Raw genomic sequence first — 26,195 nt, 5'->3', positions numbered from 1 at the left:
GGGTGCTCTGCAAACATCTGAAGGACAATTTGTTGATTCCAGGGAAGCCAGCACAGATTTGACTCCAACAGGTCCTGCCGGACCAACCTGGTTTCCTTCTTTGATCGAGTGACAACGGGATTACTAAATCATAGAAACACAGTTGGTGTTGTTTACCTGGATTTCTGTAAGGCTTTTGACAAGGTTCCCCTTGATGTTGTGATGGGTAAACTGGAGGACTGCAGACTGCATTTTGGGATGGTTAGGTGGATAGGGAACTGGTTAGAAAACTGCACCCTAAGAGTAGTTGCCAATGGTGTTTCATCAGATTGGAGGGAGGTGAGCAGTGGGGTGCCAGAGGCTTCGGTACTGGGTCTGGTATTTTTCAACATTTTTATCAATGGCCTGGAGGAGGGGGGTAGAGGGACTCTTCTTTACATTTGCAGGATGACACTAAATTAGGAGAAGTAGCAAACAACCCAGAATACAGAGAAAGAGTTCAATGAGATCTGAACACACTGGAAAAGTGGGCAAATAAGAACAAGATGCAATTCAATAAGGTGAAGTGCAGAGTTCTACATCGGGGTCACAAAAATGAGAAGCATGCATACTGGATGGAAGATCTGGGTAGCAGTGTGCGTGAATAAGATCTTGTGGACTGTAAGCTAAATATGAGCAGACAGCATGATGCGGTGGTAAAGAATGCAGATGCAGTCTTGGGCTGTATCAACATAGGAATCCCATCAAAATCACAAGATGTCTTAGTCCTGCTGTTATACTGCACTGGTCAGCCCCCACCTGGAGTCCCATGTGCAGTTCTGGAGGCCTCACTTCAAAAAGGATGTGCATAAAATTGAGAAGGGTTCAGAGAAGAGCGACAAGGGTGATCCGGGGCCTAGGAACCAAGCCCTAGGAGGAAAGGCTGTGGGACCTGGAAATGTTCAGCCTGGAGAAGAGGAGGTTGAAACATGATCGCTTTCTTCAAGATTGGCACTTGGAGGAAAGCAGGGAATGGTTCCTGCTGCCAACAGGAACCATTCCCTACTTTCCTCCAAGTGCCAATCTTGTTGGCAGCAGAGGATTATAGAACCACAGTTTAAGCTATATATAGAACGGTACTGGCTTGATATCAAGGAATTATTTATTTTATTAATGATACTTTTATCCTGCCACTCCCAGCACAGCTGGCTCACAGCGGCTCGCAAAATATTATGTCCATAAAAACATCCCATAAAAACACCCCCCTCACATAACAACCCATAAGGCTTTTAGAATAAAAATATTAACAACAAGTGGTTAATATCCATTGTTCCTCTTAATATTTGTGAAGCAGCCTTGGGGGCGGAGAGTGTCCTGGCTGTCCGAGATGGACCAGGGCCTGATTGGCCCTCCCTCTGCAGCTCCCGCCCTCCTTATGCAAAACCTTATGAAGATGCAAAACCTTCCCTCCACGGAAGAAATTAACATGTTTGGGAGAAACTTGGCAACATGCTATTTCTCATGAGCAGGGGATCTTGAGACCACGGATGAGCTTTAAACTGCAAAATTGTTTTTTCTTGCAAGACTGTGCAGATCCCTTGTTTTTAAAAACTGGGACATTGGCATTTTCTGATTGATGCTTTCTCCAGGGATCGTTACTGGGCTTAGAAAACGGCCGTCACTGTGGAAGCCACTGTGTTTGGGAGGGAAGGCTGCCCCAAATATGGAAGAAATATCAGGGAGGTCTGGAATGTGTAGGTTTGTTTTGCACACATCCCTTCTCCACCCCACACCCCCTGCCCCAGCAGCTTTGGAGTCACTCAGGGTGGTAGACGTTTTCCGTTTCACCTTCACAACACCCCTGCGAGGTAGGCTAGGTCGAAAGAGAGTGGTGGGGATTGGATGAGGTCACTGAACGGGTAAGGATTTGAACCTGGGTCTTCCAAGACTTAGCTCAACACATTTGCCACACTGCTGCAGGAGGCAGAGCCTTGCTCAGAAGGCAAATCAGAAACCAGAAGCCAGCAGACCAGAAAGAAGAAATACCCCATCAGAATACTCACAAAACTCTTGGTCCTGATTTACTTATTCGTTATTGATGATGATGTTAGCCATTCGGTCGTGTCTGATTCTTGGCAATCCCATGTCTCAGCTGTCTCCGTGTCTTTCGATCTCTCACTGCTTCTTTTAGTTGGATAATACTCTGGTCAGGGTCCCTTCTGGTCATATCTAACCATTGCGTTCTTTGTCAGCCTGGTTTCTTTTTACCACTGACCAGTCCTGGCACCACTGCTCTCTCTCCAACAAGCCAGATCGTATGGTACGGCCAAAGTCAGCGAGCCGGAGTTCTGTGATTTTGCCTATTAATGATATATCGGGCTTTCTGAGCCGTAGGATTTCCTTGTTTGTGAGTTTTGCTGTCCGTGGAATCCGCAGAAGCCTTCTCCAGCACCGGTAACTTATGACTCCATCTGTACCCAGCTTTTCTCCCCAAAGGGAAGCCAAAGGGGCTTGCCTCATTCTTCTCTTATCCCATTGAATTCTATAATAACCCAGTGCGGTAGGTCAGATTGAGAAAGGAGGCCACCCAGCAGGCTTCCATGGAAGGAGCGGGAAATCGAACCTGGATCTCCCAGATCCTAATCTGACTCTCCAACCGACTCCGATGCTGGCTCCTCCTGTATTCAAGAGTTTGCTTTTATGGACTGCGGCCTCAACCATAAACCTGGTGGAAGAGCTCTGTTTTGCAGGCCCTGTGGAACACAGAAAGCTCCCGCGGGGGCTGCAGCTCTCCCAGGAGCTCATTCCACCTGGTGGGGGCCAGGACCAAAAAGGCCCTGGCCCTGGTTGAGGCCAGGCAAGCTTCTCAAGGGCTGGGAACAACCAACAAGTTAGTACTTGCAGAACACAAGGCATAGGGCGACAGACTATCCCTCAGATATGGGGGTCCAGAGTGCAAAGGGCCTTAAAAGTCAAAACCAAAACCTTGAACCGGAACCAGATACTACCTGTTATCTTGGGCAGCTGTGGAGACCTGTTATTGAAATGAGGCCAAAGGCCAGGCCCCCAAAGTGACTGTGGTCCAGCCCGCCAAACTATTTTTCATCTGTCGCAGAAATGCGAGCATCGTGCTTTCCACGGAGATGCGATGGAGCTTTTTGAACTCTCTCCATCTGCGACTGAATGGATTGGAAACTCAGATATTAGTATTTAGGGGGACTGACCTAGCTGTCTGCATAACCGTTGTACCAACTTGGCTACATATTTTATTATTATTATTATATAATATAATAAATGTGTGTAACTTTGCCATCTGGCAAAGGTAGCTTTGACTCTGGAAAGCTTATCCCTTGACAATCTGCACCCCTGGGCTAAAGTCCAGTTTTACTATTGCAGACTAGTCCTTCTATTGCAAACCCTGGCTGAGTTAGCTCAGGCTATCTCAACCAGGGTTTCTCTAAGCCTGAAGAATGTTTCAGGGATTTCTCAATGGTAAAGAAGTCGAGAAAGGCTGATCTAACTTTTGGTCTGAGTCTTGTAGCTGCTAACTGGAGGAAAATTGGGATTGTTCCGTCCCTTGGAACGGCCTCTTTCAAATATGGCAACAGGCATTCCTTGGTGGGTAGGGGAGGGGTATTTTAATTAAAGAAGGAGGGGATGAAAAGGAGCATTCATTTTCTCTCTCCTACCCGTGGCTGACATCCCTGCCCCTCCATTACCAGGGAGGGGAGCAGGAAAGCTCACAATTAAGGCTGGCTGGGCCAGTATATCAGGCAAGTGCCAAGGATGGAAGGCGCATGTACACATGAAGCAGTGGTTAGTCAGTGGTTCTCCAGGGTCTCAGACTGAGGTCTTTCATATCTGCCCAGGGAATTGCTGATCACCACTGTGGGATGGTAGGTGATTTTCCTCCAGGCCACACTGGATTCTGGAGGTTTTTGGTGGTGGTGGTGTGGGGGATCACTTGGGCATGGAACTGGGGTTGCTGCGGGTGGGCAGGTAGTTGTGAGTTCCTGCACTGTGAAGAGGGTTGGACTAGATGACCCTTGAGATCCCATGATTCCATTATTCTACCTCCTACCTGATTCTTTTAATTGGAGATGCCAGGGATCGAACCTGGGACTGCCTGGATGCCAAGCAGAGGTTGTCCAGCTCCTTGCTGGACTCTATGCTCCGTTTTTTGGAAGGGAAATGAAATTGTATAAATTATTCTTGGGACAATGTTCATCAGGGTAGGAAAACAGAGCTGACTATTTTCTTTCTGGGGGACGACTGGCTTTCATCTGGAGTTTGATGCACAGCCAGAGAGATGTCAACCTCCAGGTGAGGCCTGGAGTTCTCCTGGAATTACAACTGGTCTCCAGACTGTAGAAAAGAGTTTCGCCCGAGGAGATGGACACTTTGGAGGGTGGACTCCATGTGGCATCACATCTAAGCTCCCCAATGGCAATCTTCGCTTCTCCCCAAACCTGCTGGATTCCATGAGCCAAGTTGTTTGGAAAGCCCCGAGATGGCCAAGAGGTCTGCTGCCCACCCCTGAGGGGAAACCACTGCCTCTAAATACATCTTGTGATGAACAAGAAAGCATCTAAGCACAAACAGGGTGACTGTAGCCTCACTGCCCTAGGCCAAAGTCAGGCTGCTATATGCAAAGGCCCCTTCTGCATCTCACCCCTCAGACACTGATCCTTGAGCAGGATGGGAAGAAGGATGAGGTGGCAGGTTACAGTAGATGAGCAATAGGTATGTGAGTGTCCTGCATAGTGCAGGGGGTTGGACTAGATGACCCAGGAGGTCCCTTCCAAGTCAATTATTCTATGATTCTAAAAGAGCTGTTGTTTTGGACCCTGCTTTTTACTACCCAAGGGAGTCTCAAAGTGGCTTAAAATCACCTATCTACTCCCCAAAAGACATCCTGAGAAGTAGGTAAGGCTGAGAGAGCTTTGGGAGAACTGTGACTTGACCAAGGTCTCCCAGCAGGCCTCAAAGTCGCTTACAAACATCTTTCCTTTCCTCTCCCCACAACAGGCGCTCTGTGAGGTAGGTGGGGCTGAGAGAGCTCTGGGAGAACTGTGACTTGCCCGAGGTCTCCCAGCAGGCCTCAGGTGTCTCAAAGTGGCTTACAAACACCTTTCCTTTCCCCCTCCCCACAACAGGCACCCTGTGAGGTGGATGAGGCTGAGAGAGCTCTGGGAGAAGTGGCCAGACCAAGATCACCCACCAGGCTGCATGCAGAGGAGTGTGTGTGTGTGTCTGAGAAATCTTATGAACTAGCAGAGAGCTGGAGCGTTTGTCGGCCGGAAGCTGCACCTGCCGAACGTCTGCCTGTCGTCCAGAGCGGGGGCGGAGCTGCGGGCTCCCCGCTGCCCAGGGCTGGCTTTGATGCTCCCCCCCTCCCCCTCGCTGGGCTCTGATGTCACGGGTTTCTTGTTTTTTTCCAAGGCAAGCTGGGTTGTAAAACTTGTTTGCACGCCGGCGAGGCGGGCGAGGGCGAGGGCGACTCCGGCAGCGGAAAGCGCTCGTGGCGGCAGTGCCCGGGCGGCCAAGCGGGCAGGGAGGCAGCGGCGCTGGGGGCGACCGGGGCTGATCTGCGCCCCCCCCCCACGCACCCTCGTCCAGCCGGGTGAGTGGCAGCTGTCCATACCGCTGGTCCTGGTCGCCCGCGGGCGCCGGTGCGCTTGGGCAGTCTCGAACCGACGAAGACGACAAGGAGGCATGGGAGTGGGGTGGAAGCCGGGATTTGGGGGGGGGGGGGAGAAGGAAACAAAGGCAGGACGCCCACTCCCCAAGTTCTCATAGGAGAGTGAGCTTGCACCCCCCCCCCCAAAAAAAAACTCACCCTGGGATTGACGGGAGCTTTCTTCCACCCCCCCCCCTTCAAGACATTGGGGGTCTGCTTCGGGGACGGTCATACCAGGAGTCGAAGCCCCCAAAGATCGGCGTGTCAAAGTGGTGATGGGGATGGGGGGTGGGGGTGGGACTTGACTTCGGGTGCGGGACAGATGGGAGGGGTGCGCGTACAGGTGAGAAGGGGGCCTGCGAAACAGGGAGCTCTACCACTCGGAGGGTCCAGCTGTTGGAAAAGAGTTGTTTTTTTGGGGGGGGGGTGATTGATGGAAGCCAGAGTCGCCTTCCCCCAAAGCGCTGCTCCCGAATCTGGACCCATGCCGGAGGTGGGGGGGGGAGGCTCCCTTCTCCGTGGATGTTTCGGGGGAACCGGATCGGTTTGGGCGAAGGGCTGCAGGGCCCGGGTTTGGAGGATGCTGACGAGGAAGCATGGCTAGTTTCGAACCCAGGCCAGGGCTCTGGCGCAGCAGTTCTCTCTCTGGCCACACTGGGCTGCGGGAAACCGAGGGAGGGCAGCGGAGGAGCCCACCCGGCTTGGCTGTTTTGGCATAGCCCAGAAATCCACCCCCTTCCCTTGGTAGATGCTCCCCAGAGTGGATATGAACCATCCATCGAGGTCTCTTTCTCGCTGTCTCCTGAAGAGGGATTAAAACTAATCCTTCTCTTATCCCTACAAAAGGCGGTTGAGGTTAACTAAGCCCAGAAACAGAGAGCTGTTTACCCAAGGAGCACCCACCCACCCAGACAGCTTTCCATCTCAGCCGGGATTTGAACCCGGGACTCCGCTGGCAAGACGGAAACCCTATTTGGGGGAGAGGGGGGGAGAGAGGGAGAAACAAAAGCAGCGCTGAGTCCAAAGCTTTCCGGCTGATAATCAAACAATGGGCCACTTTAATTATTTTAAGTTGGATTGTTTTGAACAGAGATACTTACGGCTCGGTAGGTGGAAAGATATCCAAGGAAAGATATCCCTCCCCGTCCTTTTTGAGAGGGCTCCTTCTCCGAATACTGCCTTCAAAGCCAGAAAGAATGCTTTTTATTAAAGGGCAAACATATGCAGATTTAATCGCCATTGATTAAAAGCCATTTCATTAACCCAGTGAGTGCTTTAATCAATCCCTTAAAAAGCGTTGGGTTAGATCCAAGAACGGCAATTCAGCTTTGTGGGAGGAGAACTCCTCCGGTCAGCTCAGGGGGATGGCTGGATTCGATTGTTTGGCGGATTAGTGAGTTTTGCTCCTCCTGATAGGGGAGAATTCTTGAGCTGCTGTTTCAGAGTTCATAGGGCAAGGGTAGTCACTGCAGCCCTCCAGATGTCCATGGACTACAATTCCCAGGAGCCTCTGCCAATGCTGGCAGGGGCTCCTGGGCATTGTAGTCCATGGACATCTGGAGGGCCGCAGTTTGACTACCCCTGTCATAGGGGCATGGGCGAAAGGCCTAGAAAGGTTTAAAGGCTGCCTTTGTTGTTAAGTGACAAAAAACCCCAAAAATATATAGTGCTGGACTTGTAAGGTTTCTTTATGGGCATCTAGCCTAGCTCCTCGTTGGCCGCAGGGACTTCCCTGTCGTGGCACCTGGTTTGTGTAATGTGCTTTGTTAGGGAAACCGGTCCATTTTAGAAAACAAGCCAGATCTTTAAATTTTTTTAATGGCTTCAGCAGGTTTGTTAGGGCAGGGGTAGTCAACCTGTGGTCCTCCAGATGTCCATGGACTACAATTCCCATGAGCCCCTGCCAGCGAACGCTGGCAGGGGCTCATGGGGATTGTAGTCCATGGACATCTAGAGGACCACAGGTTGACTACCCCTGTGTTAGGGTACAAGATGAAGGCTTTCCCCTCTAAGGTTGCCAAATTTTGAACTGGCTGCAGCTTCTGCACTGTCCGGAGCAGCTTGCTGTGTGGCACTGAAAATGAGAGCGTGTTGCCGCTTTGTGACACAATAGCCGACTCGGGTAATTCAAGCTGCCATTTCCAGCGCGGAACCAGGTCACGAGCACATAGGCTCCCATCGGTTTTATTATTTGAAATATTCTTTTTTTAAAAAATGAAAGGTTATGAATACGGCTGCTTTTTTCCGGCCGTGCCCAGCCTTGAGCGGCCTTTGCCTAGAAGTGCAGGGAGTAAAAATAGTGACAAAAGACAAACAAATATTTCGTAATAACTGTGCTGATGTTATCGACACCGGTTTGACCATCGCCGAAATGCACACCTCCTTCCTTCCTTGTTTGTGCAAAGGCACTGGGGCTCTGGGTGTCCTTATCTAGGACGCCGACCCTTCGAGCCAGAGTGTAGATTCAGTGCCCTGGCCAGAGATACAGGGACTGCTGCGTGTAACCTCCTAGGGGCAGGGGTCTGTTGGTCTGTGCCCGTGAAGCTCTCTGATCAAGGCCAATTCCTGTGGCCATGTGATCAGGCTGTACCAGTCGTCCTAGCCGGGTTCGAGGCAATCGGCCCGTGCAACAGAGGCAGTAACTGAACGGTGGCCCTCTTCCCACGTGGCTCGTGTCTGGCGGCTGAGCCACGGGGGCATGGTGGTCGGAGAGGGAGACCCAGGCTCAGATCCCCACTTTACTGTGATGTTCGCTGGGAGAGCTTGGATCGGTGATTCTCTGAGCCTCGTTTGGAATGTAAATGTGAGGAAATAAAGAACCGCATATGCCACTCGGAGCTCTTGAGAAGAAAAGTTGACATAGAAATGTGTGGTTGCTGGGCTTGATGAACAAAATGCCCAGTCCGGCCCTGATAAATACGGATAACCCAGTTTAAATGAACAACAGGAGGTATGTTGTCAGTGCTTTCTTTTCTGTGTCACCCCCGAGAACTGAGGCCAGGCCTGGACAGATAAAAAAATGGCTGGCGAAGAAGAAAAGGTATCCCCAAACACCAGTATTTCCGAAACTTTTGATCCCCATTTAATCTCCTCTCAAACCGAGAGCCAGTGTGGTGTAGTGGTGAAGAGTGACAGACTCTCTGGAGAACTGGGTTGGATTCCTTGTACCCCGCAGCCAGCGGGGTGACCCTGGGCCAGACTCTTAGAGCTGTTCTTGCAGAGCAGTCCTCTTAGAGCTCTCTCAGCCTCACCGACCTCACAGGGGATCTGTTTTGTGGAGAGGAAAGGGGCAGGTGTTTGTAAGCTGCCTTGGGGCTTCTTCGGGGAGAGAAAAGCAGGGTGTAAAACCCCCAGCTCTTCTTCTTCTGTGGGAAGAGGGATCTTTCGGCTGGGCTTCTGTAAAGAGAAACTTTACCTTTGTGTTGATTTGTGCCTGTGGATCGGTACCATGACAGAGCTCTGTGCCAGTGACTGACCATGTCTGGCATGAATCTCAGTTCTATCATGGAAATAAAGGAGAGTCTAGTGCAGGTGGGGCCAAATTGTGGTTCTCCAGACGTCCATGGACTACAATTCCCATGAGCCCCTGCCAGCAGGGGCTCATGGGAATTGTAGTCCATGGACGTCTGGAGAGCCACAATTTGGCCACCCCTGGTGGCTTACAATGAGCAGACCACCCCTGGTGCCTTACCATGAACAGACCCTTGGAAGTTGGAGATGGACCCTGGCTCACGGTACAACGTCACGCAGAAGGTCACAGGTTCAATCCCTGACATCTCTCTTTGAGAGGACCAGGCAGTTGACGATACCGACCTTGATGGTCTGAGTCAATATTTGGCAGTTTCGTGTAATTCAGGATTTCTGGTTCCGCCTCTCTCACGGCAGAGTCTTCCGTGTCCTGCCTTCATTTTCTCTTTGTGGTGACTCCCTCCTGCCGGAAAAACAAGACTGAATAATGCGGCCACGCCTACGTCAGGGCGAGGTGCTGACAGAAGAGCAGACGCAGGCTGATTTTCGTTGGGCGCACCGTAATCGCAGTGCGTCCATGCGTTTGGGAAGAGGTTAAATTAAAAAGCTCTCCCACCTTCTGAAAGGTGAGCCCCTGGGAGCTGTTTGCAGGGACAGGTGTGAATTCCCCCCACCCACCTCCCACCCTCAATGTATATGCTGTGGCTTAACTGCACGCCGGCATGCTATCGCCACAGATCTGGCTTTTCTCAGTCGGCACGTTAACGTGGCTCTTACGGAAAACTTTGACCTTGGCTGTTATTGGTGTCCTTTGTGAAAAAAAAAAGAACACAGCGAGGCTCTCAAGTGGAGAGAAACCAGCCAGGGGGTGATAGCGAGGGATAAACATGCAGGTTGCTGAAACGGACTCCGTCCTTTCGGACACTTGAGGCCAACTTGACGTCATTGCGTTAGATTAGCCGGCGCTGAAGAACTCATGGCAGGTCTGCATCTCTGGAGCGGCCAGTAAATGAGAGGCACTGTGGCTCAGGTCAGGCCTGGGAATGTTCAGAAGTTATTTACGTTTTATTCCCTTGACTTTCCTTCCCATCCTGCCCTTGCTCCATGGAGCAGGGGTAAGCACAATCCTGTTGGCTCCATCGGGATCGGCGGCAACCAATTTAGTGCTGCCCAGTAAATTTCATGGAGCGTGAGGATTTGAATCCAGCTCTTGTGCCGTTCTAGGTTGACTGGAAGGACAGCCGCAGTGGCGTAGCAGGGACGAGAGTTGGACTAGAACTGAGGAGACTTTGGTTTGAGTCTCTACATGTGCCACAAAGCCTTCCTGGGTGACCTTGGGCCAGTCACTCAGCCTGGCCTTTCTCGCAGGGTTGTTGTGAGGGTCAAATGGAGGAGATAGGAATGAGATTAGCCTCTTTGAATCCTCATTGGGGAGAATGGTGGGGTGAAAATGAACTCCGCAAATAGGCTCTGAGACTAAACTGTTTGCTTGTATTCTGGCATACCCCACATAGGAATCGTGTTTGTTTATGAGGATGGATTTGAGCTAACCTTTAGAGGTGGTAGTTTTCAGTTGTGTTTCCTTTAAGAAATATGCACAAGGTACCTTGGCTATAGTGACAGATTCTATTTCCCTGGGCTCCAAGATCACTGCAGATGGGGACTGCAGCAAAGAAATTAAAAGACGCTTGCTCCTGGGGAGGAAAGCTATGGCAAATCTAGACAGCATCCTAAAAAGCAGAGACCTGCCAACAAAAGTGCGTTTAGTCAAGGCTATGGTATTCCCAGTTGCAATGTATGGCTGCGAAAGTTGGACCATAAGGAAGGCCGAGCATCAAAGAATTGAGGCTTTTGAACTCTGGTGCTGGAGAAGACTCTTGCGAGTCCCTTGGACTGCAAAGCGAACAAACCGGTCAGTCCTAGAGGAGATCAGCCCTGACTGCTCTTTAGAAGGCCAGATCCTGAAGATGAAACTCAAATACTTTGGCCACCTCATGAGAAGGAAGGACTCCCTGGAGAAGAGCCTAATGCTGGGAGCGATCGAGGGCAAAAGAAGAAGGGGACGACAGAGAATGAGGTGGCTGGATGGAGTCACTGAGGCAGTAGGTGCAAACTTAAATGGACTCCGGGGAATGGCAGAGGACAGGAAGGCCTGTGGGATCATTGTCCATGGGGTCGCGATGGGTCGGACATGACTTCGCACCTAACAACAACAACAACAACAACAACAATAACAACAACAACCTTGGCTATAGCTCAGTCTTGTTGTGGGAGTTGGGTGGACTGATAAAATGCTGGATCATTTCATGGTTTCGGAGAATGAGTGATCTGGGTGGCTCCGAGGTGCCTCTGCACAAGGAGATATCTGCAGGGGAGAGCTCTTGGCAGTGACTAGGGATGCCAGCCTCCAAGTGGGAATAGCAATAGCAAATAATAATAAATTGCTGTATAGCTATTCCATGGAATTTGGGGGTGGCGGAACAACCATTAAACAATATTTATCGAACAAGTGTCCCAAAGAGTGGATTGACAAAAGTGAAAAGAGAATATACGAAGACATAAGTTTTACAAAAAACTTGCATCGCAATATCCAGGCAAACCGCTCTGCTACACAAGAAATTCTGATTCTGTGAAGGCTCAAGGGGGTGGCAGGTTACAATGGAGCAGCGATAGGGTTGTGAGTGTCCTGTATAGCAGTGGTCCCCAACCTTTTTATCACCAGGGACCACTCAATGCCAGGGACCACTCACCTTCAAAATAAGATACAGACATGCCACAACAATAAAGTGTGTTGTAAAGGGCTGGGGGGGGGGATGAAGTGAAGGGCCAGGGGGGGGAGAAGGTGTCCTTCGGGGCCCACCTCCAATTAGTCGAAGGACCACATGTGGTCCGCGGCCCACAGGTTGGGGATCGCTACTGTATAGTGCAGGGGGTTGGACTAGATGACCCATGAGGTCCCTTCCAACTCTATGATTCTATGATTCTATGAAATGCCTGTGCAAATAATGCCTAAAAGTATAACAAACCATTTCTACAAGATTCAAGTGGGTAAGCCGTGTTGTTGTTGGTTACGACACTAATTTACTAATTTGCCATAATTTGCTTTTCCCTTATATTTACACAGTTATGATGGCTGTTCAGTCTGAGGAAGAGTGCTTGAACTCGAAAGCTCATGCCTTGAATAAATATTTGTTGGTCTTAAAGGTGCTTTAGGACTCGGTTTTCATTTCCGCAAGAGTAGTTGTCCAAAGTCTTTCCCTTCAATGTATCGCTGTAAATGTTCACAACAAATCATCAACATCAGTACGATCGTTTCGGTCAATATGACTTTTCTCAGTTTCTCTTTCCAATCTCTGGATCTCGCCGTCTTGAACTTGAAGGCAGAAATGTAGCGCTATAACGATCGCTATAACGATCTTGAATTTATAAGATGCTAAAGGTGTGATAATGGACCTCCCTGGTTTAATTCGCTTGTTTCAAATATTCTCCATCAACACCTCACGGGAGACTGAATGAAGACTGTGACTTATTGACAATTTTGAGATTAAGAAGGTTTCTGCCTTCAAGGCTGCAAGATGGCAAGATTCAGAGATCTGAAAGGGTTCCTGCAAGTTTTTTGTAATACTTATGTCTTCGTATTCTCTTTTGTCAGCTGGCAGGGGCTCCTGGGAATTGTAGTCCATGGACATCTGGAGGACCACAGGTTGACTACCCATGGTTTAAGGGGTGTTTTCCCCCCATGCCATGATAGCAATTTAGTATTGGTATTCTGATTTATGGCTTATCGCTGTGGTTCCCTTTCATTCATCTTCGCCTCCAAGTGGGGGCCTGGAAAACTCCAGACTTCAGGGATCCAGACTGCAGAGAAGAAAATTTCTGCTTTGGAAATCTAGCCTAGTAGCAGTGGTGGCTAAACTGTGGCTCTCCAGGTGTTTATGGACTACAATTCCCATGAGCCCCTGCCAGCATGGCCAATTGGCAGGGACTCATGGAAACTGTAGTCCATGACCATCTGGAGAGCCACAATTTGCCACCCCTGATCTAGTGCCTAGTGCAGTTTGGTTGATATATCTTCAGTGGTTGCTCCTAGATCAAGGCGTAAAAAAGGAGATGATTTTTGTCGATTTGCCCCTCTTGGTCCTCCAACTTTCCCATCATGCTTTTCCCCAGGGGCCAGTGTCCCCCAGTGGCAGATTCTGGGGGCTTATTTTCAGGAAGGGCAGGCAGGAAAACTGCATTCAATGAGAGGATTTCGCTGGGATCCAAGCCAATGTGTATATTTGTGGATCCAGTTTTATTATCTGTATATATGATGATGATATGGCTATTTAGTTTTAGTATTTATATTCCAACATGTCTCTTGAGCCTCAATAGGGAGAGGGCCGATCAAACGGTCGCTATATACCACACTGGTGCCACACTCCCTCATGGGGCCTGCTAGTTTCGCTTGCCAAATTCTGGCCTCTTTATGAAGCAAGACGAGGCAGCAGAAACTGGAACCGTGAAGTGAAGGGTGGCACAGCAGGAAGCGGGCAGATCTGGTTTGACCTGAGGTATATCAAAAGGCCGCATCTGCACATTACTAGATGTTGCACTGTCATTGCGCTGTAGGAGTCATTTGAAACTGGGCCGCCTTGTCCTGGAAAAGAAAACCAGGTTCAAACTATTGTTACAACACAGTATCCTGCATTGCGTGGATGTGGTCCAAGAGACACTCCTCATGGAAGGACACTGCTTCATTTCACCACCAGCACAGATGCAGTGTTGGTTCCTCCTCAGCCACTATATTGTCTCAGACTGGGCAGTAGGGGTGGTTTAGGATGAATTGCACAGCCCATCCTAGCTAGGTGAATGGAGGCCACATCTGGAGCATTTTGGGAGCCAGCTGCTGTCAACTCACAATGAAGCGTAAGGACACATTTTGTTCTTGGGCCGAGCTTTCAGGAACTGAATTTATTTTTTAAAAGGCCAAGAGCCAATTCACACACAACCTTGAGCAGTACTGTGGCTGACTGGCCACGCCCCATGTTGCTTGAGGTGGCTTGGAAAGTGGTGCTTGGCCTTTTTACCTCAGGGGCTGAAATGGAAATGGCTGGTCCAGGGGTGAGGGCTGTCCTTAATTTTCACTGCCACGGTGATTACACCTTGGTGGTAACTCTCGCCCTGCTTCCTGCAGCATGTTAACACCTGGTCTTTGGCCTGTTTTTTCACCTCAGGTAGGAGAGAGAGAGAGAGCAGCCATATCTCAGTGGTAGAGAATCTGCTTAGCAGGCAGAAATCCCTGGCAACTCCCGATAAAAGGAACAGGTAGGAGGTGATGTGAAAGATTTCTGCCTGACACTTTGGAGAGCAGCTGCCAGCCAGAGTAAGCAATACTATGTTAAATCAGTGATCTGATTCAGTGTAAGGCAGCTTCGTGTGATCCTTTGTTAGGGAAATGCTGTGGCTCTGTGGTAGAAGCACCTGTTTGGCCTGCAGAAGGTTCTAGGTTCAATCCTGAGCAACTCCAGGATCAGGTGAACTCCAGGATTGAAAGGATCAGGTAGGAGGTAATGGGAAAGACCTCTGCCTGAGTCCCTGGAGAGCTAGCTGCTGCCTGTCAGAGTTGATGGATCAGTGGTCTGATTCAGTATATGGCAGCCCTATGTATTTCTGTGACGGAGCAACTGCTTGGCGTGCAAAAGGTCCCTGGTTCAAACCCCAGCATCTCCATCCAAAAGGACGGGGTAGAGGTGATGGGAAAGACCTCAACTTGAGAGCCAAAGCCAATCTGAATAGACCAGGCTTTTTCAACCAGGGTTTGGTGAGAGCCCCGGAAGGGTTTCACCAACTGGGTGGAATTTAATTATTTTTAAATATATTTTTAATTTTAAAAAAATCAGGTGATGTGACCATATATGGCAGTGGTTCTCAATCTGGGGGTTGGGATCCCTTTGGGGGGGTTGAATGACCCTTGCACAGGGGTTGCAGCAGGGCAAGCAGCTTGGCTGGGGGGGGCGCCATCTACACAACAGCCTTGTAGGGTAGATCGAGATTGAGCGTTCGTCTGTCTGGAGCAGCGGAAAAGAGCGAGATCGGCATGGTGGGACAAGAGGCAGAACTGAACTGAGAGACCCCGTAAAAAAAAACAAAAACAATTTATATACAATCCTGAACCATGGATCTTCACACCATTGGTGAGTTTTGGTTTCATATCTGTGAAAGAACACGTGCATCATTTTATGGTTGGGGGTCACCACAACAGGAGGAACTGTATTAAAGGGTCGCGGCATTAGGAAGGTTGAGAGCCACTGATATATGGTTATGTCAACCAGCCTCCCCTCCAATGGCCAATGGAGGGGTGAGAAGGGGAGGTGCCCTGGCCATACAAGTCCTTGCTGACCGAGGGTCATCACATGTACTAGCAACTGGAGTCCAGTGAAGTAAGTACTGTCATGTTAACTTAACTGCGGAGGGGTGGGGCCTGTTTCTAGCATTGGGGGGCCGATGGAGGTGATGGAGCAGCATAGGCCTGCCCCAACCGTGTTTCTGCAGGCTCTCACTGCAAGCTTCCTTTGGTAAAGAAAGGCAAACTGGTAGCCAGCCCAGAGTGCTGGAATGGGACCAGCATACCTGCAGGACTGCCTTTCCCCTTATAATCCCCCAAAAGTCTTGCAATCTTTGGATGAACATCTGCTCAGGTCCCTTGCCTGAGAGAGGAGAAACTTGCCAGTGGTCCCAGCCTGGTGCAACAAGCTCCCAGGAGAGATCAGGGCCCTGCAAGACCTTACTCAGTTCTACAGGGCCCGTCAAACTGACCTGTTCCTCCAGATTGTGGCCCACAGTAACATCCACCAAAACAGCTAGGAGGAGAAGTCAGAAGATTACATCCCTGCTAGAGAACTCCCCTGTCTGGAAATTTTAGAGGGGGTCATTTTGTATATTGTAACCATTTTAATTGATGATGCTGATGCTTTGGTTTATTACCCGCCGCTCTGTGGTAATCACTTGCATGCTGATTTTACTGTGTTGACCAGCCCTGCGTGTTTCGGAAGGGCAGGCTAAACATAAAACATTTATTTATTATGCATTATTCATGTGACGACTAGCTTGTATTGTCATGGAAAATCCTACTCATTTTCATGCTTATCCTCTTGTGCTCTCTGCCCAGAGAAGCAGACAGGTAGACACGGGGTGTGGGCTGCACTGTCAAATTCAAAGCAGCCGCCATCTGCAGGTATTGCATACGGCGGGGTGGCTTTTCCATCCTAGCCAAGCCATTGTAGCTGCTGGCTCGAGTCCACACCCGGAGCCAAAGGGATTTGTTTAGCCTTTATTTGTGGCTCTTTTAAAGTATAATTTGTGGCTCTTTTAAAATATTAAAATATTTGCTGAGCTGTTTTCTGTGCTCAAAGGGCGTCTCTGCCCAGGAGACCAGGTTCCAAGGACAGAACCAGTTCCTTCTCTCTCTATATATATTTGTTTTGTTTTTAAAATGAACAACAGGGAATAGTTGTGGTGGAACAGTGGAGCCTCCAAATCCCAAGGCAGTGTTCCTTTGAGTACCAATTGCTGGAAGATGGACCAAAACAAGGGAGGACTATGGCCTTCATAGAGGAATGACTGTAAGGATCAGGGAGGGCCTGTGGCTTTAGAGGTACCATGTCTGTTTGACATGTGAATGGTCCCAGGTTCAATTCTGAGATCTCCGGCTAAAAAGGTCAAGGAGAAGGTGACGGAAAGACCCCATGAGCTGGTGCTAGAGTACACAATGACCTTCAAGGATCAATGATGTAATATCGTATAAGGCAGGACAAAGCTTGAGTCCAGCGGCACCTTTAAGACCAACCAAGTTTTATTCAAAATATAAGCTTTTGTGTGCAAGCATACTTCGTCAGATATAAAGCAGTATAAGTATAAAGGAGTAAAAGGCAGCTTCATGTATTCAGTAACCGCCCTGAGCCGCAAGGGAGGCAGTATAATAAAACTAATAAAATAAAGGATAAAGAATCGGCATGGTGTCATGATTATAGCGTCAGTTTAATAGTTGGGAGACCCAAGTTTGAATCCCCATTTGTGCCGTGGAGGCTAGCTGGGTGACCAGTGACACACACTCAGACCATTTCTGCACCAGCAGTATCGTTCAGATTTGCATTTTTAAAGGGACGGCGTTTCCGTCCGTTTCAGTATTAAAATTCGCCTGTCCAGATGCAGTCTCAAATTGCTGTCTGACTTAATGCACGTTTTGTGAATTCCCGATGTTAGTGATTTCATCAGTAAAGGCTGCGTCTAATCCGGTGCGGTGCGGAAATGCATGCATTCAGGTATTTCCCTGCCTCTGCCATTTTGAGTCGTTTGAGCAGGCCCCTTTCCGCATTGCCGTTCTAGGTGCTCCAGGGCCAGGTAAGGCACTAAACGCTTGGCTTGGCAAAGATGGAAAAATGGGAGGTGCGCTAGCATATTTATTTATTTATTTATTTATTTATTTATTTATTTATTTATTTATTTATTTATTTATTTATTTATTTATTTATTTATCATAGAAGTATGATAAATACCGCCCTCCCCGGAGGCTCAGTGACCTGAGCCTCCATTGCAAGGGAGGCGTCAAAGATCACACCCAAGTTCCTAGCAGATTGTTTAGTAGTCAGTTGCACAATGTCTAGGCATGGCAAATGCGCTTCCTCATCTGGTCCTTTCCCACCCAGCCACAGGACCTCTGTCTTGGAGGGTCTGAGTTTCAGGTGTCTCTACTTGAACCAGACCGTCACTGTTTTCAAACATCTGGTGAATGTTTCCAGGGGAAAGTTGGAAGGGCCCTCCATCAGGATGTTCTCAAAGCCCCGTTGCGAGTCTTACTCCAAACACATTCTAACTGTCTCAGCGCACGTCGTCTCTTGAGTACCAAGGAGCGAGCTTGGGATGGGGTGGAGAGGGTATCAGGAAGCATCTGGCTGTGCCAGGTCATCTAATAAGTTCTCAGGAGGCATCAAATCCCACAGAACATTCAGGAAACCATCCAGTTCCATAAGTCTCTGATGGTGGGTCAAAATGCGTCCTCTGCCTACATAACGTGGTAGTGGTACACTGAGGTGGGCCTTCAGGCTTGACCATGTTATGGCATTAACTGCCACCAGATCCACTTCAACCCCTGCTGCACAGATCAGATCCAGGGTTGGGCCTGCAATGACAAGCGGGAACCCTAGTGTTGCCATGGAGGTAGGCATATCTACATGGACATTAAAGTCCCCCAGAATCTGTAGTCTGGGAAACTGTGAAGTGCAGGTGGCTGTGGTCTACAGGAGGCTCAACAGGGCATCTGGTGGTGTGTTGTTGTTGTTGTTAGTTGCGAAGTTGTGTCCAACCCATCGCGACCCCATGGACAATGATCCTTCCTGTTCTCTACCATTCCCCGGAGTCCATTTAAGCTCGCACTGACTGCTTCAGTGACTCCACCTCATTCTCTGTCTTCCCCTTCTTCTTCTGCCCTCAATTGCTCCCAGCATTAGGCTCTTCTCCAGGGAGTCCTTCCTTCTCATGAGGAGCCAAAGTATTTGAGTTTCATCTTCAGGATCTGGCTTTCTAAGGAGCAGTCAGGGCTGATCTCCTCTACGACTGACCGGTTTGTTTGCCTTGCAGTCCAAGGGACTCGCAAGAGTCTTTTCCAACAGCAGATCAAAAGACTCAATTCTTTGACGCTCAGTGGTGTGTTAGGCGGATGGCATTCCCACTGGATGGTCAAGTTCTCGCCAACACATTCAGTGCAGATGACACTAAATTGGGAGGGGTAGCAAGCACACTAGAAGACAGAATCAGAATACAGGATGATCTTGACAGGCTAGAAAACTGGGCTAAAATGAATTTCAATTGTGAAAAATGTAAAGTTCCTCATTTAGATAGGATGAATCATATGCATCACTACAGGATGGGTGATCGTTGTCCTGGTAGTAGTATATGTGGTCTTAGCAGACCAGGCACTGAACATGAGTCAGCAGTGTGACTCGGTGGCTAAAAAGGCAAACAGGATTTTGGGCTGTATCAAAAGTAGTGTCCAGATCACACGAGGTGATGTTACCACTTTACTCTGCTCGAACCAGAACCAATAGGTTGAAATGGATTCAAAAGAATGTTTGGCTAAACACTTGGAAGAAGTCCTTGAGTGTTACAGTGGCTTCTCAGTGGAACAGGCTTCCTTGGGTGGTGGTGGGCTCTCTTTCTTTGGAGGTTTTTAAGCAGAGGCTAGATAGTCATCGGACAGAAATGTTATTTTATGAACTTAAGTAGATTGTGAGTGGGTAGGCAGGAAGGGATGTGCGAGTGTTTGTCTCTTGTGGCCCTTCCTCGCATACCCAGGGAATTACCAGTGTGGAATGGTAGGTGAATTCCCTCCAGGCCAGGCCAAATTCTGGAGATTTTTGGTGGGGGGGGGAATAACTTGGGCTTGAAATTGGGGTCACTGTGAGTAGGCAGGTAGTTGTAAGTGTCCTGCATTGTGCAGGGGGTTGGACTAGATGACCCTGGAGGTCCATTCAAACTCTATGATTCTATGAATGCCTGGGATCTTTTGTTCTGAAGGAGTAAACCTCCCAGTCCAGGATAGCCTCCTCCCTTGGCCTGAAGCCTGAGACTGATGGAGGAACGAGAATGCATTGGGGCGGGGGCGGGGGAGCCTCCTTGAAGATGACTGTTTCACCCTCCCTCACCCAGGTCTCGGTCATGCATGCCAGGTCAATCCCATGCTCTGTTTGCAGAGCTGAGGATTCATTTATTGTTAATTTACCTGGTGTTGCAGATGTGCTGATCCTCCTAGCCTCCATCGCTACATTTCTGGGGATTAGATGGGGTGTGATCATTGACACATGGCAGTTGTCCTTGAGAATACCGAGGATGACTGCTGTATGGCAAATTGCATCTCCCGCTTCATCTTGCCCAGGCTTCTCCCAGCACCATACTTTCCATGCCCTCTTATTGTTGGGATCCCTGACCCTGTCGGGCCCTTTCCCTTATAATCACCACCCTCTCTGTCTGGTCAAAGTCATCATTCACCGGTGCTTCTATTCATTCAGTTCTGACACTCCTCAACAACCAATTTATTCCTCTAATAACAGTCTACCTAGTCTATTACAACCCTGATAATCAGTTCCCTATTCTTTGTTGTCCAACTACTTTCTTTCTCTCATCCCGCTCTCTCTCCAGGTTCAACCTACCTCATCACTACCTCTCTGTCACTCATATCCGATACAGTCACCTTTTGTTCACTACTCTTACTCTCTACACTCTTTATTCACTTACTCTGACCTCTTCACTACCTCTCTTCTCAAGTTCTAGACACTCACCCTCTATTTTGCTTATACTCTCTCCTTCGTATCTCTTTTACTCACCTACCCCTAACTAGAAGTTGTTTTTATACTCTGCTTTTCATTACCCAAAGGAGTCTAAAAGCAGCTTCCAGTCGCCTTCCCTTCCTCTCCCCACAAAAGACACCCTGTGAGGGAGGTGAGGGAGGTGAGGCTGAGAGAGCCCTGATACTACTGCTCGGTCAGAACAGCTCAATCAGGACTAGCCCAAGGTCACCCAGGTGGCTTCATGTGGAGGAGCGGGGAATCAAACCCAAATCGCCAGATTAGAAGCCGCCACTCTTAACTATTACACCACGCTTTCCACACCCTCCCATTATCATTCAATAATCTTACCAGTAACCCTATTCCTAACTTCTATACATTTATTTACAGTCCCTTCCTTCCCACTTTCTGTTCCGTCTGGGCCAGATGAACAATTCCTGTTTATAACATCGTCGAGCACTGATCGAGAGCACGGAGATTATATCAGTTCATTCTATGCAGTACATATTTAATGTTAAATAGCAAAATTCTCACTTCTTTAATGGTGGTCTTTAATACTCTTTCACTCCTCCCCAGAAATGTTTCACAGGTTGCTGTTTCTGGGCTTTTTGGAATACCTGACTGATCTGAAATAGGACGGTGAATTCGATGGACCCTTGGTCCGATCTAGCAGGGCTTTCAGCTATTCAGGCCAAGGTGACAATGATTAACATTAATAATAGCACCAATTTCTTTTTGTTTGTTTGTTTGTGCCTGCAGAGCAGAGCTACCATGTGCCCCTGAACAATGGTGCTCCAGAATGCAGATGCCATGGGGGTGCTAAGCCAGTCGGAGGAGTATCCGTGTCCAGCTTACTTGGAGAAGGCTCACTTGGAGGATGCATGTCTGCCGAAATGTTGCCGGTCGCCAGATAAGGAGGGATCCCCGACCCGTGGCAGTACGGGAGGCGACTCGCTCTCCTCAGAGGGTGGCTGTAGCCCTGGGGAGAATGCCGGCGACACGACAGAAGATGATGAGGCCAGCAGCACAGAGAGCGCCCAGAAAGGGGTGAGTATTAGGGCAGGTGGAGTCCAAAGTTGTTTTCACTCTGTAGCCGAGGATGGGGAGGAGGAAGAGAGGCACTTGTAACATGAATGAGCATTCTGGCTTTACAGCTTTTCTATTTTTTAGAATCATAGAATCATAGAATGGGTTGGAAGGGACCTCATAGAGTTGGAAGGGACCTCACGGGCCATCTAGTCCAACCCCCTGCACTATGCAGGACACTCACATCCCTATCACTCATCTAATGTAACCTGCTACCCCCTTGAGCCTTCACAGAATCAGCCTCTCTGTCAGATGGCTATCCAGCTTCTGTTAAAAAATTTCCAAAGATGGAGAGCCCACCACCTCCCGAGGAAGCCTGTTCCACTGAAAAACTGCTCTAACTGTCAGGAACTTCTTCATGTTGTTTAGACGGAATTAGTTCTGGTCCGTCCCTCCGGGGCAAGAGAGAATAGCTCTGCTCCATCCTCTACATTAGCGGTCCCCAACCTTTCTCAGGTCAGGGACCGCCTCCGGTGAGGGGAGAGCCGACGGCCCGGGTGCTGCGAAAACGTGCACGCGCAGTTGCTGTGCATGCACGTTTTCGCCACCAGGGGTGCTAACACGCATGCGCAGCAACTGCGCACATGCGCATTTGCGTCACTGCCGTGCCGGCGGCTGTGCCTGCCTCTTCCCTTCCTTCTCGCTGTGGGTGGGGGGAGGCAAGGCGCGTCTGCCTGCGGCCTGGTACTGTGGCCTTTGTGGCCTGACACCGGGCCACGGACTGGGGGTTGATGACCCCCACTCTATATGGCAACCTTTTAAATACTTGAAGATAGTTAACAGAACCCCTCTCATTTGTCTCCTCTCCAGGCTAAACAGACCAAGCTCCCCCAACCTTTCTTCATACGTCTTGGTCTCCAAACCCCTCACCATCTTTGTTGCCCTCCTCTGGACATGCTCCAGTTTGTCAACATCCCTCTTCAACTGGGATGCCCAAACCTGAACACATTTTTATATTATCTGCCCTATCTCCTTGGACTCAGGACGGATCACAAGAACAGCAGAAACATGTAAAAAGAGGACACAAAAAATGCAGGTTTAGAATAAGTACATCAAGTTATAAATATTAAACCAGGAATTTAACTAGTTGCCTGCTCTTCTATCAAGGAGAAGGGGGGGGGGGGTCATAAAGATGGCCGCTTTGGGTTCTGACAGGGAGGCCTGCTGATGAGGTGTTCTTAGGCCTCAGCCTCAGGCCTGCCTTTGCCTTTGCAAACATGATGGAAAGAAGAGTGGGTTACCTTGGGTTGCCAACTCTGGATTGGGAAACAACTGGAGATTGTGGGGGGTTGGAGCCTGAAGGGGCAAGATTTGGGGAGGGGAGGGACTTCTATGGGGCATAATGCTATCTAAAGCAGCCATATTCTCCAGGAGAACTGATCTCCTTGCCTGGAGGTCGGTTGTAATCCCAGGAGATCTCCAACTACCTCCGGGAGGTTGACAACCCATGGCAACCCATTTCAGTAATCCCACATTTGCATAAAGGGAGTGGCTTCCTGATTCACTGATTAATGTCCCCAGATGATGCATATCTCTGGAAACACCTGTCGCCTTTGCCCTTTGTGCTTGTAGGTGTACACTTAACCAAAAACATATCAGGACATGTTTGCCGCAGGCCGTATGAGGTGATGTGGGGCTGTTTTTAAGGAGGATCAGCTGACTGGCTAGAGAGTGTTTGTTCAGTGATGGGTATGAATTCTCCAGCTGGCCGGTTTCATTACCTAGGATTGTTTCCGCACTAGGGATATTATTCAGATTTGCATTTTTAAAGGTTTGAGGTTTTAGTCTGTTTCCGCACTGAAATTCCCCTCTTCGGGCGCAGACCGTAATTGCTCCCTCGCTGGCCCTGCAGCAAAGGAATCCCCAGAAAACCAGTGAGGAAGGTGAGGCTGAGAGAGCCCTGATATTACTGAAGAAGAAGAAGAGTTGGTTCTTATATGCCGCTTTTCCTCTCCCCAAAGGAGGCTCAAAGCGGCTTACAGTCGCCTTCCCTTTCCTCTCCCCAAAACAGACACCCTGTGAGGTGGGTTAGGCTGAGAGAGCGCTGATATTACTGAAAAGGAAGAAGAGTTGGTTCTTATATGCCACTTTTCTCTACCTGAAGGAGGCTCAAAGCGGCTTACAGTCGCCTTCCCTTTCCTCTCCCCACAACAGACACCCTATGAGGTGGGTGAGGCTGAGAGAGCCCTGAAATTCCTGCTCAATCAGAACAGCTTTATCAGTGCTATGGTGAGCCCAAGATCACCCAGCTTGGCTGCATGTGGGGGAGGAGTGGGGAATCAAACCTGGTTCTCCAGAATAGAAGCTGCCGCTATCAACTACTACACCAAGCTGGTTCTAATTCGGGCTGCCAATTGCAGAAATGTGTGCAGTCGGGTTTTTACCTGTGCTTGCCATTTTCAGTCGTTTGGGAATGCACCTTTCTTTGTTGCTCTCCCCCCTCCCTCCATTCTGAAAAATCTACTTTAAAAAAAAACGTAGTGATTGCGTTACAACGCAATTTCTACACTTTTAAAAAAGTAGTCTTGCAATCCTACACAACACTGTTATGGAGTTACAACATTGTAATGTTATTGTACTAACATTGTAATGTTATAACCCAGGTTTTTAAAATTAATTACATTTGCTACACTTTGATAGCCTGTACGGCCCTTCCCACTCTCGGATTGTATGAGTCTAGTTCAGCAGTGGGATGGGCTGCCTAAGGAGGTGGGGAGCTCCCCCTCACTGGCAGTCTTCATGCAGTGGCTGGATAGATCCTTATCCTGGATGCTTTTGGCTGATCCTGCGTGGAGTAGAGGGTTGGGCTAGATGGCTTCTAAGGACCCTTCCCATTCTAGGATTCTATATTATGCGACTTGGATACGTTTGCATGAGCTTGCACTTTTGCTTTTGTGATTTTTGCATAATTTATCCAGGCTTCCCTAATCTTGGGGAGGAATAAAGGCAACAGCGCCCTGCTCCCGATAACTGGAAGCCTGGTTCAGGAAGCATCCTGGTTTCTGAGTTTCCCACAAGCGGTACCCAGATGTTTTTGAGCATGTTTGCATTGCAACCATCAGCACTTCCTCCATTTTTTTAAAATCAACTTTGATTTTATCTGTAAATCTCTTTACAGATAGCCAAATTCTATACCGAATGCCACATTCTGCACCTTTCCCCTCCAAGGCACTCACGTCTCTGTACATGCCTCTCTGCTCTTCCATCTTATCCTTACAACAGCTTTCTGTGGTAGGCGAGGTTGAGGGGTACTGTGTAACTCAAGGGTAACCAGCAAGATTCATGCAAAGGGGAAGAGCAGAACCCTGGCCTAACATGATGTTCTTACCGCTACCTTTTCAACCTTTTGACTGTGAAGGAGCCCCTGAAATATTTCTAGCAGGGGCTCATGGGAATTGTAGTCCGTGGACATCTGGAGGACCACAGGTTGACTACCCCTGCATTACGGCAGGCTATAAGGGAAAGACTGGGGAGCTTTTGGGAAGCCCAGCTTTGTGGCATAGGCTAATATAGCCAGGAGATCCAAGGCTAATCCGGCAGCTTGCCATTGCATGCCTTCCTATCTTGCCCCTGGTGTTCCTTGGAGGAACTACCACCTAAATCCTTGGAGATCTCCCATCCAAATACTAGCCAGGGTTGGCCCTGCTTAGCTTCTGAGATCTGACGGGATCGGACTTGCCTGGGCTATTCAGGTCTGGGCAGGTCCTAGTCAAAGTGAGCCGGTTTGGCAGGGATGGGCAAACCGTGGCTCTCAAGATGTCCACGGACTACAATTCCCATGAGCCCCTGCCAACTGGCAGGGGCTCATGGGAATTGTAGTCCGTGGACATCTGGAGAGACACAGTTTGGCCACCCCTGCTCTAGAGGAAGACAATAAGAAGAGCCCTACTGAATTAGGCCCGTGGTCCCTCTAATCCATTCTCATGTCTTGCATGGTAGCCAACAAGGCACAGAGGCTGAGGTCTTTCCCCCATGCTGCCTCCTGGCACTAGGATTCAGAGGTTTACTACTGCTGAATGTGAAGGCTTCTTTTAGCAGAGGGCCCCTCCAGTTCAACACTCTGCATCCCACAGTGGCCAAATGCAAGGGGCCATCCAGAGGCCACCCAGTGGGGTCAGCACTGTGGAAGTCCCCACTGTGGCTCTCCCAAGCATCTCTTCCCCAACATCATGTTCCATCTCCCCCTGTGGCTAAACGCCACTGATGTGCTTCTACTCCATATGTTTATCCGTTCCCCTCTTGAAGTTGTCTCCATGAATCTAATCCCCTTTTCAAGAGGGTTTACTTTCACCCCCAGGGACATCTTGAATAAATTTATTAATGACACTTTATTTTGGTAACCGCCCTTCCCATGGGGCTGAGGGCAGGCAACGGAATTCCTAAAAGACAGCCGTCAATACGAATGAATAACACGAAACGTTTAAAGCATTTAAACAGAAACCTGTGCCTCTCTTGAGGTTCGATCCCAGGCCTCTGATGACTCCTCTAGACGAGTCCTCATTTGTCCTTTCCCGAAACAGAAAAACAAGCCGCCTCCCCCTTCTTTTCATGTTCCTCAAAGTTTCGCTTCACCCCTTTGATGGTTTTAAGCTTTTTGTTTATTTCCCCCTAGTTATACGATACCCCTTTGGCGACTGGGTAACGACAATGACGTGCAGGACTGATTCAAAACACATGCTGCC

At 49.1% G+C, this 26,195-nt stretch overlaps 1 protein-coding gene across 4 annotated transcripts in view; it reads left to right on the top strand.

Annotated features, from left to right (window-relative positions):
- Positions 1-5,412: 5,412 nt before the first annotated feature.
- The window catches only part of LOC143837062 (pleckstrin homology-like domain family B member 3), a 52,553-nt gene continuing 31,770 nt past the window's right edge, over positions 5,413-26,195 (top strand). For 3 of the 4 annotated variants that reach the window (XM_077336485.1, XM_077336486.1, XM_077336483.1), the window contains exons 1-2: positions 5,413-5,581; positions 21,187-21,474. In XM_077336485.1, coding sequence (XP_077192600.1) covers positions 21,214-21,474 — 261 coding nt within the window. In that variant the 5' untranslated portion in view covers positions 5,413-5,581; positions 21,187-21,213. The remainder of the gene's footprint in view (positions 5,582-21,186; positions 21,475-26,195) is intronic. The other variant, XM_077336484.1, reaches the window with a different exon arrangement.

The sequence above is a fragment of the Paroedura picta genome, chromosome 5, assembly GCF_049243985.1.
Source record: "Paroedura picta isolate Pp20150507F chromosome 5, Ppicta_v3.0, whole genome shotgun sequence".
In the NCBI taxonomy this organism is placed as follows: Eukaryota; Metazoa; Chordata; class Lepidosauria; order Squamata; family Gekkonidae; genus Paroedura; species Paroedura picta.
Note: the sequence above shows the minus strand (reverse complement) of the source record. Positions and strands in the feature narration are given on the sequence as shown.